At 34.0% G+C, this 16,630-nt stretch overlaps 2 protein-coding genes and 1 long non-coding RNA gene across 6 annotated transcripts in view; 2 read left to right on the top strand and 1 right to left on the bottom strand.

The window, feature by feature from the left end:
- Positions 1-633: 633 nt before the first annotated feature.
- LOC106117496 (probable Xaa-Pro aminopeptidase 3) lies at positions 634-6,216 on the bottom strand. The gene is given in 11 exon segments (XM_013311843.1): positions 634-1,058; positions 1,494-1,614; positions 2,144-2,281; positions 2,477-2,583; positions 3,265-3,325; positions 3,327-3,436; positions 3,844-4,082; positions 4,670-4,806; positions 5,345-5,494; positions 5,694-5,968; positions 6,046-6,216. Coding segments are annotated over 11 exon segments (1,539 nt in total). The 5' UTR covers positions 6,077-6,216; the 3' UTR covers positions 634-888.
- On the top strand, positions 1,277-2,259 carry LOC106117498 (uncharacterized). The gene is made up of 3 exons (XR_001227879.1): positions 1,277-1,415; positions 1,497-1,605; positions 2,180-2,259. It is a non-coding gene; the product is annotated as an uncharacterized LOC106117498 (long non-coding RNA).
- A 1,047-nt stretch (positions 6,217-7,263) lies between the features above and the next one.
- The window catches only part of LOC106117244 (zona pellucida domain protein papillote), a 53,080-nt gene continuing 43,713 nt past the window's right edge, over positions 7,264-16,630 (top strand). For all 4 annotated transcript variants that reach the window (XM_013311438.1, XM_013311439.1, XM_013311440.1 and 1 more), the window contains exon 1: positions 7,264-7,449. The gene's annotated coding sequence lies outside the window, so the exon portion shown is untranslated. The remainder of the gene's footprint in view (positions 7,450-16,630) is intronic.

The following is a 16,630-nucleotide window of genomic DNA, read 5'->3' as shown; positions in this document are numbered from 1 at the left end:
TTATGTATCACATTTAAGGTAAAATTATTATGTTTTTAAATTTTTAAAGGAAAAAAATCCTACTTGGTAAAACACGATATATTATAGTAGTTTTTTTTTATATCACAAGGTGGCAAACGAGCGAGCGGCCACCTAAAATCGCTAAAACAGCGAAGTGACCGTTGCCCATAGACATACGCAATTGCATATGTGTGCCTACCTTTAATCGACGGAGAAGATGCACAGAAAGAAAATATTTTCCCTTTCCATGCATCCTCTCATCCGGAAAGTCCACTTCCACTTCCCATCCTTTCCTTATAAGAAAAAGGGTGGGAAAGGAAAGAGGACTAAATTAGGCCTCCGGGACGCACACTCATCAGACTGTACGCGGAATAGCTTCCACTTGAGGCCTGTCTTCTGTGTGGTTGTGGTATTTCACCGGGCGAGCCGGGACAATTCGTGCGAAGATGTTAAAGCGAGCTCTACCACTGTTGCAGTAGTACTCAGACATATTTTACTTTAATTTTAGGATTCCTAAGAGTTGTCTTTTTTCAAAATTTTCTAAACCTAAAAATTAGCATTTAGCTTAAAAAGTTCTTTTATTTTTCATTCTACGTCATAAAATATGAAAACCATTTTTATAAAATACCACTGGCTAGTTTATTTAAAAAGCACGAACCTCTATAAATGGATAGGTCGTTCCTTGAAAAAGACAATTGTTTCGTTCCAACTTTAACGATCCTTTTGATGTTACTGGCAGTTACTTCCAACAATAATATTAGTTCGAATTCTCGCCACCACCACCGCAACCATCAGCGTCAAAATGGCGGAAACCAAATAGGCACGAAATTACAACGTATCTAGCCTGTCCATGTATAGAGGTTAGTGATTTATTTAGTGTTAGTGATTTCAAAGGCTATGTTTCCCGACTATAGCCTCTATATCATCAATTTCCTTGACACAAGCCTCGGTCAGTACAACCGGCTCTCCGTCAGTTATCAGAACATCGTCTTCTACTCTGATGCCGATACCTCGGAACTCTTCAGGCACTGATGTATCATTTGGAGCTATATAAAGACCTGCAAGTTAAAATAATATAGATATTTACTATAAAACTTCAACACCAAAAAAAAATTTTAGGATAAAAGAAAATCTACTATACTAATATAAATTCGAAAGTATGGATGTACGTTATAAAGTATCTCCAGAAGGGCTGCATGGTTCGCGCTGAAACTTGGCATAGATGTAGAACATAGTATGAAAGAATACGTAGCCTACTTTTAAAGTTTAATCTGGCGCGGACGATGTCGCGGGCGACAGCTAATATAAAATAACATTTTCAACAGATAATTTGCTAGCACAAGACAATCAAATTGGTCCTTTGCGAGTCGGATACTGGACTACAAATAACTAATTAAACGAAAAAAAATTGCAAGGTTACTATTAACCTTTTCACTGCTGTCAAAAGCATTAACAACATCCTCAAATATAATAAGAAAATAGATTTATTTTACCAGGTTCAACAGTGACGAGCATGCCGCTAGTGACTGGCACGCGGCGTCGCACGAGCGGCGCGTCGTGTACGTCCAGGCCGAGGTAGTGCGACACGTGGTGCGGGCACAGACGGTACGCGCGCTAAATATTATTCAATTATTCTAAAATTTACTATCACCTCAAGAAGACAATAAATATATTTAATGTAAAACAATTAAATTCTACGTGTTATTAAATTTCATATAGATAAATGAAACTGCTTACATGAAAATGAAAAAAAAAACTAATAGTATAAGGTAAAGACAACCTTATTCCTATAGTAATAAGAACTATTTTAGTCTGATAAATTCGAAAAACTACAATCTTAGTGCCGAGAAATTAATCTTATATATATAAATAAATAAAAATAAAATAAAATAAAATAAAATAAAATAAAAATAAAAAATAAATTTTTATACAAATAATACATAGATCTAACTAATATAATAAATGCGAATGTTTAGATGGATGTTTGTTTGAAGGTATCTTCAGAACGACTGCATAGATCTCTTTGAAATTTGACATACATATAGAACATAATCTGGAAGAACACATAGGCTACTAATTAAGTTTTTTTTTTATTCGCGCAGACTGAGTCGCGGGCGACAGCTAGTATATAATTTATACTTACACCAATAAGATCATTGCCATCAATATTCTTCGGCAGGATGCCCTCCTGCTGCAGATGTGTGCCGAGCAGCCGGCACATCTGGTCGAAGAGCTGGTCTAGTGGAGGTCGTTGCTCCCCAACTAATTCTATTAAACGTTTCTGTAATAAATAAACGAAATAATTCCTACTGTAATACTTATATATGGTAGGTTTCCGAGACAAAAATCTCTCTATAAAATATATCGTCATCTCTGTCATTTTCTTTGACAAAACAGAGATAACAATATGTTTTAAACATGTACTAAGGTATCAGAAACGCACAGGTAGACTGAATCATTGTTTAAATAATCTCACCTGCACAGTAAGTACCAGCTCGTACAAAATCCTGTGATATTTTGAGAATTTCCCAGAAACAGGCCACGTCCTTGATATATCAGAGTTGTACATCCATCGCTGACATCCTGAATCACGTACAATTTTAAACACTACACAACGAAATATCTAGTTTACATTATGCCAGTACAGTAAGACAGTAATTCTCAAAAACAGCGCTGGTATACAACTGACATAATGTACACTCACTGGTGCAAGCCCATACAGTTCATACTAAGCCAGTGCTACTGTCCTACTGTACTGGCATAATGTAAACCAGACATATAGCTTAATTTTTTATTAATTACTTCTAATATATAATACATATTGTTTATAATTATAGTATACATGTACATCAGTGTTGCCAAATGTCTATTTAAGTGTGCGTATACGCACGATAAATCTGAACAGATGCTTGTCAATAATTTCTGATTGTTGTTGTTTTTATTATTCGCTGGAAAGAGCAGGCAAAGGAACTAAGCCATACAGCCTTGTTAATAATTTCTGAACACTGACAACATCAAATAGTAATTTGAAAAATGTTATTGAGTTCGAAGTGTCCTCTTAGAATTTTCATGTTTATTACGCCATATTGGCAAAAATGACGCCTAACTGCAGTCTTTACAATATCACCTTTCCAACTCATTTTACGATAACATATTACAAAACAAAATAAAACTAGACAATATTTTTTTTGGTAAAAAAAAACTCTGGGGACAATATGAATAAAATTAACAGTTTAAAAACTTTCGTGTGTGTGTGTGTGTTACCTGAGTCAACAAGCAGCATCTCATCATTGTGCAGCAGCTGGTTGTTGGCGACGTAGTGTATGGTGTATGGCGCGCGCCCCCCCCGCCACTACGGGCGGGAAGGCGGCGTGCTCCGCGCCCGCCTGCCGGCACGTGTACTCCAGCACCGCGTCCACGGTGCGCTCAGATATACCTATATGTACAGTCACGGAAATACGCGGTGTTCAACTCGTACAAAACAAACAACTAAATACGTAGCAGCGAACGAATTTCAAAAGAAGGGAGAATAATATAATATCCGATCCGGCCGATCTTCTTCCGAACAAACGTTTAAAAGATGTGTCTTATTGGTTATAGTTCCGTGTCCTCTAAATGTGTACAAACGGCTGACTGTACATATTAAAATGCAACACTATCAGATTCTCCGTTTGTCCTTTAGCATTCCAGAATTTTCCGTCTAATATTTTCATCAATAGATGGAGTTATTATTAAAATAAATTTATAATACATATAGATGGCGCTGTGATCAACAATAGATTCAGTTTAACTGACATATCATCAAATTAAAAAAAAAACGTAAAATATTTATAACCTACCCACCAGGTTTAGTGCAAGCCATAGCCATGTTAACTGACTGTGAACCAATATAACATGCTTCCTTCATCAGTTCAATTTCAGCGGGTGACTTGATCACTCTCATTTGATGCAGCGCCTTCTGCGGATCTTCTAGTGCAATTTGACCATGACGCAGGACAGAACGGATGTCATCATGAATATCGAGGTTGGCAGGATTGTCATTGTGGTACCACAAGATACCAGGCTTTGATAATGATGTCATTCTATAAATAAGATTAAAGGCGGTCTAGTAAACAACCATAAAAATTTCTCATCTAATTAATTAAACATGGGTTTCTGAGACTCATTCACTTTATACATAGATTTTGGTATCAGAAACCCACCTAACTCAGTTAATCCTTTCTTTCATTTTCTATTTTTTTTTACAAAATAGACATTAAACAAATTCCTTTAAAGTACATATAAAAGAGATAGATATATATATATTTTATATCATAAAGTGGCAAGCGAGCGAGCGGCCACCTAAATTGCTGAAATAGCGAAGTGACCGTTGCCAATAGACAAACGCAAATCGACGAAGGAGAAGAGGCACAGAACGAAAATATTTTCCCTTCCCATGCATCCTCTCATCCGGAACGTCCACTTCCACTTCCCACCTTCCTTATAAGAAAAAGGATGGGAAGGGAAAGAGGACTAAATTAGGCCTCTGGGACGTACACTCATCAGACGAAACGGGGAATTGCTTCCACTTGACGCCTGTCTTCTCTGTGGTCGTGGTATTTCACCAGGCGAGCCGGGCCAATTTGTGCGAAGATGTTAATGTTCTACCACTGTTAAGTATATGACTCACTTTGTTAAATACTGATTGAAACCTTCAACTGGTCTTGCCTCATCCACACTGAACAGCTGTGTGGAGACACTGCAGCCGCTGCGAGGACCTTCCCACAGCTCCGCATGGGCATCTTTCTCATGCACAAATAGTACACTCTGTGAATTTATTACAAACATCTTTGAACTGCTAATTTTTATCACAAGGAGTTTCTATATCAAATATTAGCCTTCGTAATTTAGTCAATAATCTTATTAACCCTTGATTCGACGGAATTTTTTGTAGCAAAAAAACTGTTTATTTTAGTAAAGTCATACTTACATAATTTTCTCTAAATTAGTTCAGTAGATTTTTTTTAATTAGTTGTTCATCTGGACACCATCGAATTAAGGGTTAATATTATAAATGCAAATGTTTAGATAGATGTTTGTTTGAAGGTATCTTTAGAACAGCAGTATGGATCTTGCTGAAAATTAGCAAAGATGTAGAACAGCGTCTAGAAGAACACATAGGCTACTAAATATGTTTTTTGTTTCCGTGCGTATGGAGTCGCGGGCGACAGCTAGTTTATTATATTAAGCACAACTTATAATTACAACAAAGATGTTTTATCCAGTATTAATACCATTTTTTTACTTAGTTCTTTGGAAAGTTTCAAAGGAAAAAAGGTTGTTTGTCAGTACAGTTAATTCTTGCCTTGTAACTATCAGTTTGTGCTGGTTTCACTAAAACCAGTATAGCAGATGGTTCCAAACATCCTGTTAAGTAAAAGAAGTCTGAATTCTGTCGGAACACATATGGGATCTTATCAGACATGTATTGCTTGCGGGCTGCCGGGATTACAATCTGAAAGATATAGACAATAATAACAAAACCAATTTTTATATTATCTTAAGAAAAAACTATCTAATTTACAAGAAATAATTTGAAGTGAAACTTTGTTACATGAAAACTTGTAGTTTTAGGCAACACTTTATTTAAAATAATTCTAAATAAGTTAATTCCTATGTTAAAAGTATGTTAAGACAAGGAAAGGTGATCTTACAACATGATTCTTATGAATGTTATCCACTTCTGCAATCAATTTGTTGACTAAAGTGTCCCGTCTCTCCTTATACTCCATTTGAGTGATCCCACAGGTCAAATGACCCTTTGGTATCATATGTGGATGCGTGTGGTATGTCGGCTGACCTACGATTCCTTTCGGAATAGAAAATTGTGGTACGATCTTTTCCTCTGGCGGAGTTTCCATTTGCGACATACATCTCCATTTATTCTGACTTAGATTCTGCCTTAACAGATGTTTTGCTCGTTTTATGCCTGTACAATTGAATCTATGTTACACATTTTACAAATAAAAAAAGAAAATGAACAATTTGCTTTATAACCTAACTTACCAATGTCTGAAACTTTTCGGAAATTGTGCATTTTAAAGGTCTGACGATAGTGGGAATTCAAATATATTGCACTATATATGTCCTTTTTTGAAGGAATAAAATAATCTAGGTCAAAATAAACAGAGGAACTTTTGTCAATTTTGACATTATTTTTGACGTGAGGTGACGGTTAGAGAATAGTTCTAAAACTATATTTATAACGAAAACCTTTGAAAATATCTTGCACTTTCAAAATTTTGTAAGAACATTTACAACATTTTATATCAGTTATTATCTTATCTTATAATAAACATATTAAAGTAGGAAATATTAAAGCAATGTAAAGGTTTACTTTTTCAACTTAAACATTGTTTAAGGGAAATGGAACGTCTACCTTTACCCGTTAGTTTATAATATCGCTACAGAGATGCAAATACCTAATATGACCGCTAATTTAGCCAAGGTGGTGTAACATATTATATAAAAAAAAGTTTTTAGATTCTTAAAACTTAAATTATTTTGTGAATAAGGTTACTTGGTTTTCTACATTGGTCAATTTCTAGGATGTAACTAAACAGCAGTTATTTGATTTTTAATTAACAGTGTAAATGAATAAAAAAATATGAAATCAAATTAGAATTCCAAAAAACCATAAGTCAAAAATACTGTCGAACCAGGGTCAAGTTTAAAAAGCTTCTATTACTTACACTAAAATCAAGAAACGCTATGAATACCAAAAGACAAATTGTTTAACTTTAAAGCAAAGACTATAACGATCCCGTATGTCAGGCAATAAGAGTCACGGTATTTCCATATTAATTAGAAATTCTTCTTAGTGCCTACGAATTTTATGTCATATCTGGTTAATATTTGTAGATTTATCATCATAACTCCGTGTTCAATACCATTGTACGATGTATAAGTAGTACCTATTTCAATGTTTAATACTCCATTTTCCTCACCTTTGGAACACGTCAGGTTGTAGAGTAGAGTGATTCACGAGTAGTGATGACCAGTTAATAACGAGAAACGTTGGATTTTCCTCCTTCACTCAAAATTAAATCTCTCTTCCCTGAATCAGTCACTTCATATTATGTTTTTTATATCACCGTTTGTGACATTTGGCTAGATTTATAAACAGGTACCTATAAGTAGTTTTCGGCTCTATCTCCTTAAATGTAAAGAGGTTCTACCTAGGCTTTGTGGGAAGGAAGGTCGTTACGTTCACCATCGCCTGACGACTTGGATCGGTGCCAGTCTGCGCTGGACCGTCGGCGTGTGCGCACGTCGCTTAACGAAACGACGTCATCGCAACGCGATCGCGAAAAGTGTCGTGCCCGTTATACAGTGTTTCAACACCGTTCTGTGATTTGTTTATTTTCTCATTAATATCGGAGTCACGGTGCTCAGCGAACGAATACGAAGGTTTGTTTTGTATTTATTTTAAAGATTAGTTGTGTCTAGTACATTGCGAGTGTGGTCCTAGTTTAAGTTGCATTCGCTTCATTTTGTAAGCTATTCATTATTTGTTGCGGACGTTTGCATTTGTTACCTAACAACCGACCTCGCGGTTTCGTTCGGAAATATCGTAGGTATCATTTACTTAATCAGTATTTTATTTATTTCAACACAAAAAAATCGGAATTAATACTATCTTTGACACACGTAAGTTATGAAAACTGTGGAATTTTCTTATAAGAAAAAAAATATTTTCTCTTCCAAGTTGTTAATATAATTTGACAACATGCATACGCGTGTTGTAATTAAGAGTGATATTTAGAGAGTATTTAAAAATGTTTGCGAAAAAATTCACGCTACGTAACTTTAGCCGCATTTTTTTTCGGCGCGGGAAAGTAAGATTTCCACGAACAATGGCGGTCTATCCGCCAGCACAGATAATGTATTCTCTCGATAATTATATTGTAGTCATTATACGGAAGCGTATTCACATCACGCAGGGCATATTGACCGACGGCTTTGCATTTTTTATTCTTCATTAAGTAAGAATTAATGTAATCATTCATTGCCTTATACAACTATATTTAAAACTGTGCAATGTACACACTAGTTTCATCTGGAAATACATTTTTTTTTACTACATTTGTTATATTGGTTCACACGCAAAGTAAACATTGAGTTGATTTATTTTTAATTTTAAAAATTACGACGATCCGGCTGTAAGAGACTTCTTATCGCTATCTTAAATAATTTCCAACACGTTTTATATGTCGTTTGTACAAATAGAGTTTTAATTATACTTTTAATAGTAGTTAATTTAATATGTTACAATTGACCGCAACTTAACTTTAACTATTTTTGGTGCATCTGAATTAAATCAATAAGAATAAATAAAATAAGAACAATTTAAAATACTTTATCTTACAAATATACAATGCAATCTATCAGGTTTCCAAACGTAACATGGTGGCTGAATAGCATACGCCTTTGCCCTTTCTAAACGCAAGTCTTGTTTCGCTATAACGACGCGGCGGTTACTGCACGTATTCCTCATTGTTTAGATTTACCTTTTGTTTTAATTGTGTTAGTTCTATTTATGCAATTTCGTGCAGACAATAGTTATTCAATATTGTTTGCAAATTGTTTTATGTATGAACATTAATCATTATTTGTCTTTTTTGGAACACATATTTAAAATAATAAATATATATTGTAATTAGAATTTTAAATCAATTAACGCCTTCGTAAATAACATACTGTCATTCAACTATTTCTTAAAAAAAAAATAGATAGATATCCGGAAACCTATCTGCAACCTTTGAAATTAAAGGCGGTTATTTTCGTTGTTATATTGGCTAATCCGTGACATAGAAACAGTCGAATTTTGATGATTTATCCTGGGTTTTCAATTCCGAATTCTCCGTTTAAAATCTATTGTTATCTCTGTATTGTCAAAGATAATGACAGGGATGGCGATATGTTTTGTACGGAGATATTGGTGTCGGAAATCCAAGTTTAGTAACCTTTAATATGAATTTAATATTAGGTTATAATGAATAGTAGCCGCAACTAAAAATCTGCAGTTATTTACGCTCAATGCGCGTTATTTGTAGGACCCTTTTAAGGCATAACAACATTCATCTTCACCGTATCTTTTATTCAGTATACTTTAGTTATTGTTGGCTTGATTTTTTTGTCAAATTGTCCATTCGTTTGTAGCGTTGTTTATGTGTCGCAAGTTATTTATGAATCAATTTGATCTTCGTTTTCTAGTGATGAAACTTAAGTGGTTTTGAAACTAAAACGGAACAATTATTCTGCGACTTTCGGAGCTGGATTTTTGAGGTAACACGAGAGGATAAAATGTGTACAAAACGAGTAAATAAAAGGAACTCTATCTTATCTCGTAAATGAATGGAAAAGTTGATAATTATATTATAAGTTAATGGGTCACTTATGTTGACCCTTAGTTTAGTTAAATAAGCATAGCTTGTAACATATTGAATCTACAGTCATTAAGTGGTCTCCCAATGTTTTTTAGTATGAGAAATCTACACTAAGGAAGGGATTCTTTAATGATTAATTAATGACTCTGAGTTCGACAGTAAGTGCATAACGTTCACAGGCCTGGTATGCGTCTATTACATGAGTTCCGGCACTCGGATGCGCCGGCGCAGTCGACGCCTCGCTAGAATGGCGGGCATTTTCTGTTTTGTTGCAAGTAAAAAACTGTAGAGTTGTTCCTTTAAATGGCTGATTTGTTTTAGATTGTGGCGTGGTAAACGCGTTAATGAAATGCGAGGTTATATCCAAAGATTTATAAGTAATGTGATTTTATTAGTAGTGGATTTTGAACCTTATTTATCTTAAAACTGTAGTCACTTTGTTAGTTTATAGTGTGATTAAGCAACAGTTTTTTATATATCCTAAGATGGCAAATGAGCGAGCGGCCACCTGAAATCGCCGAAATAGCGAAGTGACCGTTGCCCATAGACATACGCAATTGCATATGCGTCGCCTACCTTTAATCGACGGAGGAGAGGATGCAAAGAAAGAAAGTATTTTTTCTTTGCATCCCCTCCTCAGGAAAGTCCACTTCCACTTCCTATCCTTTCCTTATAAGAAAAGGGTGGGAAGGAAAGAGGATTAAATTAGGCCTATTATGACCGACATAATATTAGCTACACATAGTGTTAATATTTCTGATAAAAAAAATCGATAAATAATTCAATTTGCCTTCTTTATAAAAGTTCCAGAAAGGAGATTGGTCTTTTGAAGCATAAGATAGTTTTATTATTTTTTCTTTTAATTCGCTTGCAGTTTGTGTTTTGTGCCAGACGTCAAAGGCCGTAAAACCTTTACTATTCCCTCGTTATTATCGAAACGAATGCTGTGAGTAAGCCGTTAACTTCTGATGGTAATGAGTTTTTTTCTATTTTCTGAAAGCCCCCAAGTGGTAAGGCTTTTGTTAATGCCTAATTGAGGATTGGACCTTATGCCCTTTGGTTCTTGACCCGAATGCATTATGATTGTATAAAGTAAACCGGAATTGTATGATGTGTTATTTATTTTCTATTAACTAATCTTCGAAGAGGTTTTTATATTTATAATAAGGCAAAAAAATTAAATCAGGTAAAAAGTATTTATGCTTTCTTTTTTTAAAATTATAATATTTGTTTTGTCTATTAATTAGGAAACGTATATAAGTTAACTAAATTAGAACACTACAAAAGTTTTTTTTTGTGTTACCAAAAAATGGCGGCGTGCATCGTGACATTACCTGTATTTTAACGAATTCGGTAACATGGTCTACTGCGCACCCTTTCCTATAATCCCAAATAATAATAAGACAAACAGTGCAGTTCTACATATATGGAAAGTAAATATCAACTGTAAGAAAGAAAATCCGAAATGAGCCAGTGTATTGGCTCAACACTAGCCTTACTAAAATGTCGACGTTTTTGTCCCCTCACTATTCATTCTGACACTGGACTTTGTAACGAAAGCACTTCATTCGCGGTAAGGGATTCTGACAAATAACGTCTAAAACAATATATAAGTATGTTAACATTAATAACTGGCCCCGGGACCATACAATCAAACATCGTTTAACAAACAACCGTAACCCGAGGCTTTTCTTACTCTAAGAAATAATTTGTTTCAAAAGCCTGAGGCAAACTATGCGTGTAGCGTGCCAAATTAGTTTGAAGTTACACAGTTTTGGTACACTTGTGTACACAGAACGTGTAAAACTAGTCTTTCCCGTAACCGTCTGGCTGGAAATAAAATATTTTTGAGTAGGAAATAGAAAGAGCGATGACCGACGATTAGTTGTGACTTTTTTGTAAGCAAGGCGACGCGACTGCAGGACGTCGCTACGTGACTTATTTATTAGTTAGAACACCTTCGCCATTTTGTATAATAAAGTGTTTGATATCACACTTGCAAATAGAACATTTGAAACGGTAACTGAATTGACAAAAGACATTTTTTTCTGGATATTGATCATTGAACTGCAGTTGGATTTGGTGGAATATAATCCAATGAAAATGAACGCAATGAATTCTTTCTATTCAATTCTTGATTGGCATTTGTTTCTTATTTATAAACTATTGACTTTATTAAGCAAATTTCGAAATAAATTGGCAATAAATTTAACTAATTCCTTTACTTTATACAGTGATAAAAAAGCTGTTTTTATAAAGTAAAGTTTATCTAACTTTGCACTGATGGAGTCGCGGTCCACAGTTAGTAAGTTATATACACAATATTTAAGTTAAAGTATAGCAGTTAAGTTGAAGTCGATTATAAAATATTTGGTAAGCGAGTTTTATCGCTTTCGTCGGCTATAAAGCTCTGCAAGCGCTCGCAACATTTCTGTGATAAAATCAAATATAACGATAACTCCCGTGTGAAAACTTAGTAAGGGAGGCCATACACGGATTTACTAGTGACTACTTCAAGTAGTGGTCGTGGTCAGTTTGCTTTTTAAGCAAACTCTGCGAATTGCGGTCCGTGTAAGTTCGCTTTATCTGCGGTTTACAATGAACATAGGTCGTAACTTTTTAGACATAATATTTCGCATCACAGCAGGTATTGTCCCGTAATATTTTACGATCGCAACCACCAGTAAAGTTCATATTTTATCGTTCTATTAAGGAAATAAACTTACCAGTTATATTTATAAAATGTTATGATATAACTTCATTTTATTATATAATATAATAGTTATTTAAAATACATGAGTGAGTGCCGAGTTTCAGAAGAAGATGTCATGGACAGAGCGAAGTGGAAGAGACGGATTAGGAAAGCTGACCCCACCACCTTGTGGGATGCAAGCTAGGCAGAGAGAGAGAGAGTGAGATAGAGAGAGAGAGAGAGAGAAAGAGAGAGAGAGAGAGAGATAAGCCATAACAATCTTAATATTAAAATGTTTATGTACACAATTTAAATATCAAAATGTGTTCACTTGTTATATTCTATATTTTTAGTGGAAAAATACTGATCCTATGACTATAGTATATTACACAGCGATGTTGTACATAAACTTATCGTTTACTCAATTTATTCCAGGAGAATGACAAGGACGACAATATTATGTTTTGTGATCGAGTGTTTCGGACTCTGTTTATCTTCAATCACAGTTTATGTTATTCCAGTTAATTAAATCGGAGAGAAAAACTAGTTTCGAATCAATTAAATTGATATAACGGTTCTACTCTATTATTTTACTCAATGAAGTTTAGTCCCACGAATTCGATTATTGTATATGTCACCGTAAGATGTCGTTTTTCGTTGATTTGCAAACTTGCTAGCTGTTTAGCAAATTGAACATTGTCAATTGAAGTCTGATAATCATTATACATTTACTGATAGGCATATTTTATATAACATTATCTAACACTAATCTACAATTTATTGCTTTGACAATTTAAAGAGATGATATCGAGAATATGTAACCGTGGGTTCCTGACACCAAAATTATTGTGTAAAACATATCGTCATCCCTGTCTTTCATTTTTGTCAAAACAAAGATAAAAATATGTTTTAAACGAGGATTTTGGCTTCGGAAACCGACGGTTAATCAATAAAACGTTTAGTTGCTGTTATAGTGAAGAGCTGGTTAACTAACAAACGAACAAGGTTCAGTATTGACGGTGGCATATATAAATGGCGAGGTGTAGGTACCATGCGGAGTTGTCGCAAGACCTTGTCCGGTTCGGTCGGTATTTGCAATGATGACGTCATGTATGACTCAGATCCACAGATTATAATTTTATGTCTTCACATAAGACGTTTATGTAATATTCTTTATTGTGTACATAATGTACGAATGTTATTTTTACTTAAATCATTCTATCATAATTTATTGGAGTTATATAATTTAGGTTTATGTGGTCATTAGCAATTCCCAAGAAAAAAATCTTTTATTCAATCCTCTACGCGTTTATGTCTTTTCCTTGCATGAATTTCAAGTTGCATGAAGGAAGAAATTTTACTTCGCAGTAATAATTTTCAAATAGATTTTGAACTGTATTAATGCATTTTAAAATGTATATTTAAAATGACTTGATTTGAAGTCCTATGTCCCCGTAGTGGGGCAGAGGGCGTCCACAGTGCGCCGCCAGTTCGCTCTATTTTGGGTTTCTTGAATCTATAAAGTTCTATCTATTAAGCATATTTAAAATAATCTTAATAAAATATAAAACTAGTTTAAATGCCTACCGAGAAGAAATAGATCAATTTAAATTCCACGTCAAGTTCATTAAAACATCCATCAAAAATGAGTACATAATATTTAATATAAATTATATCTTTTGTACTAACATATCTTAAATCAGTTCTTAATTACTCGTGCGATCTGATACAGTTTCTTATGGTAGAGATGACGATGCAAAAATAAGAGATTTATCTAAGCAATTAATGGAATGATAATCTGTGGTAGCTGCTTGCTTCTTGCTATTGTTATTTGGCCAATGCCGTGGGTTTTCACAGGCTGTAGTTTTTGTACTAATTCATATTGTCATAACTTGAAAGATATGATAACAGCAAGTTTTTTTTGTGATGGATAAATATACAATTGAGGAAAGTAATGGTAAAATATGACTACTAGATAAAACGCAAATATTAATCTTCGGCTCATTTACACGAGAGCGGTTTCAACACCGCGTTAAAACTCCGTGTTTTACGCTTTAAAATCACTCTTATTCCATTCAGCTGGTGCAACACCGCGCGATTAAAAGGCGTCACATTTCAAAATCGTGGCCGTATGTACAGATACGCGAAAATGAATTTGTTCTATTTGAACATTTTTTTTAATCTACGACAAAAAAGCCTCCGCACGAATGGCAGCTTAGTCTAAGAAGTTACGGACATTTGCACATTAAATTTCAATTTTTATAATTATATTCGTATGTAAACTTATCCTTTGAAATACGTGTAATACTTTGTTATAAACCATTTTACACCGGGGTTAACATTTTTAGCGATTAAGTACACACTTACACTTATATAGTGTGATTCCAAGAATTTGTCCAACCATTAAAACAAAGTATATAATTGCGTGCTTATTATACAACATAACACGCGAAAACGACCAGCAATGGTATACAGGGTGCTATAATTTTAATAGCATTGCGCTAGACTATGCTAATTGTATAATTACACACTTTTTGTGACAATTTTACCCACATTGAGTGAAGTTTGTACACTCTTACACGTAAATAATTACACCATTCTGATTCATGTTTACAATGTCATCAAAAACGAAGTCGAGAGAAATACAGAATAGCTTTAATATCAAAATGAAAGCACACAATGATAACATGTCTTGAAAGTAATTATATATAATTTCAAAAATACATCGATGTCGTGCGGACGAGGTTCTACACAATACAAATTTATTTTTAAAGTGGCGCCAATATTAAATTATGCGCGCCATAACCTAGTGAGGCTTGCCGGTACCCGCCCAGTGCCTTTACACTGCGTTCCGATCCACGCACGATTTTATTTTCTTTTGTTAACTGTTTATCTTATTAATACAATAGTACCATGCTTGACGCAAATAGCCCTCGACGAGCTTTTTTGCTCCATCATAGTCGGTCAGATATGTTTTTGCATCTTACTTATATTATAATTTTATTTATATGGTCCGATGAGAAAAAACAGCTATTATTTTACTAATAGCAATTTTCTTAATATGGTTTCGTAAGTAGTTAATTTTAAGTAGACGCCCAAGGCAAAGCTCTCCAGCAATATCTATTGCGGATGCTTCTGCCAGCCAAAACACGATATCTCGCTTACTAAAATAACTAACAGACATATATTACTAATATTATAAATGCGAATGTTTGGAGAGATGAATGGATGTTTGTTTAAAAGTATCTCCAGAACGGCTACATGGATATAGCTGAAATTTGGCATAGATATAGAACATAATCTGGAAGAACATAGGCGACTATTTTTTTTAACGTGCGCGGAGGGAGTCGCGGCAGCGAACAAAAGTTCCAGGTACTGATTGCTGCAAAATATATATAAAATACTACGATAAAAGATTCAACGTTCTAGTAAAAATAAAATAAATGCAGCGAAAGCTCTCGAGTCCCTGCAACTGCAGTATTAAGTTATCATTTGTATAAAAAATCGTGGCATGTAAAGTGTAGGGCGTGATCAGTATGATCGATAATGGGCACGATACAAATCGCAGGATCTCTATCAGTTCATTGTGCGGGTAATGAATAATAGTATTTCAAGCTCTCCAGCTTTATACCATTCATTTCAATTCGCTCATAATCATTTCTCGTATTCATGCCTTTAAAAAAATAAAAAGGATTCTATAAGCCTGACATTATCTTGCGTATGCATATTATAAATACACCTGTTTTGTTGTTTACATAAAGGTTTTTATTTAAATTAATGTTTTTGTTTATAAATTATAAATGGGTATTAAAATAGCAATGCTTAAGTTCAATTAAAACAAGTCTTTATTGAGTGAACCATTCCACAATTATTATGATGGTTGATTTATTAATTGAATATTCAAATATTTTAAAAGATCGGAGCAAACTGACAGGCAAGACGAATGATTGGTATTGAAATAAAACTATAAGTTTAATACATTACATCAATAAGAGTGTCTTACTTAATGGCAAGCACGTGCAAGCAAGACTTATGCAATTTCCTGCTTTCACTACATAAAAACATTGCTTTTCTGTGCACATACTTTAAAAGAAAATATTTATGTTTTAGGACCATTATATAAAACAAAATGATGAGCTCGTGGTGATCTAAAGACTTATAACTTTTAAGTTTCTTAAAACAGACAAAATTATTAAAAAATGTTAGAATTAGAAATTTGAAGCTGTTGTTTTTTTAAGTCCCTCAATCCCACGTATAAAATTACCCAATGATAGTAGGCGTTGTGTGTAGGAGACAAACGGACAAGCCTTTTATAAAACCTTACCTTTTTTATATAGCTAGAAAATAATTTAGTTCGAATAAAGACATCAGGGCCATTAGCATTTAATTTTTGATGGGTTAACAAACTTCTATTTATGTAATTAAAAAAATCATTTACATAGTAAAACATTTTACCGCTATGGTAATTATATTTAATCAAATTGGCAAAGTTAATTTTTTATTTTAAAAA

Source organism: Papilio xuthus, unplaced genomic scaffold (genome assembly GCF_000836235.2).
Source record: "Papilio xuthus unplaced genomic scaffold, Pxut_1.1 DF827680.1, whole genome shotgun sequence".
Classification (NCBI taxonomy): domain Eukaryota; kingdom Metazoa; phylum Arthropoda; class Insecta; order Lepidoptera; family Papilionidae; genus Papilio; species Papilio xuthus.
The sequence above is the reverse complement of the archived record's forward strand: the minus strand, read 5'-3'. Positions and strand labels throughout refer to the sequence as shown.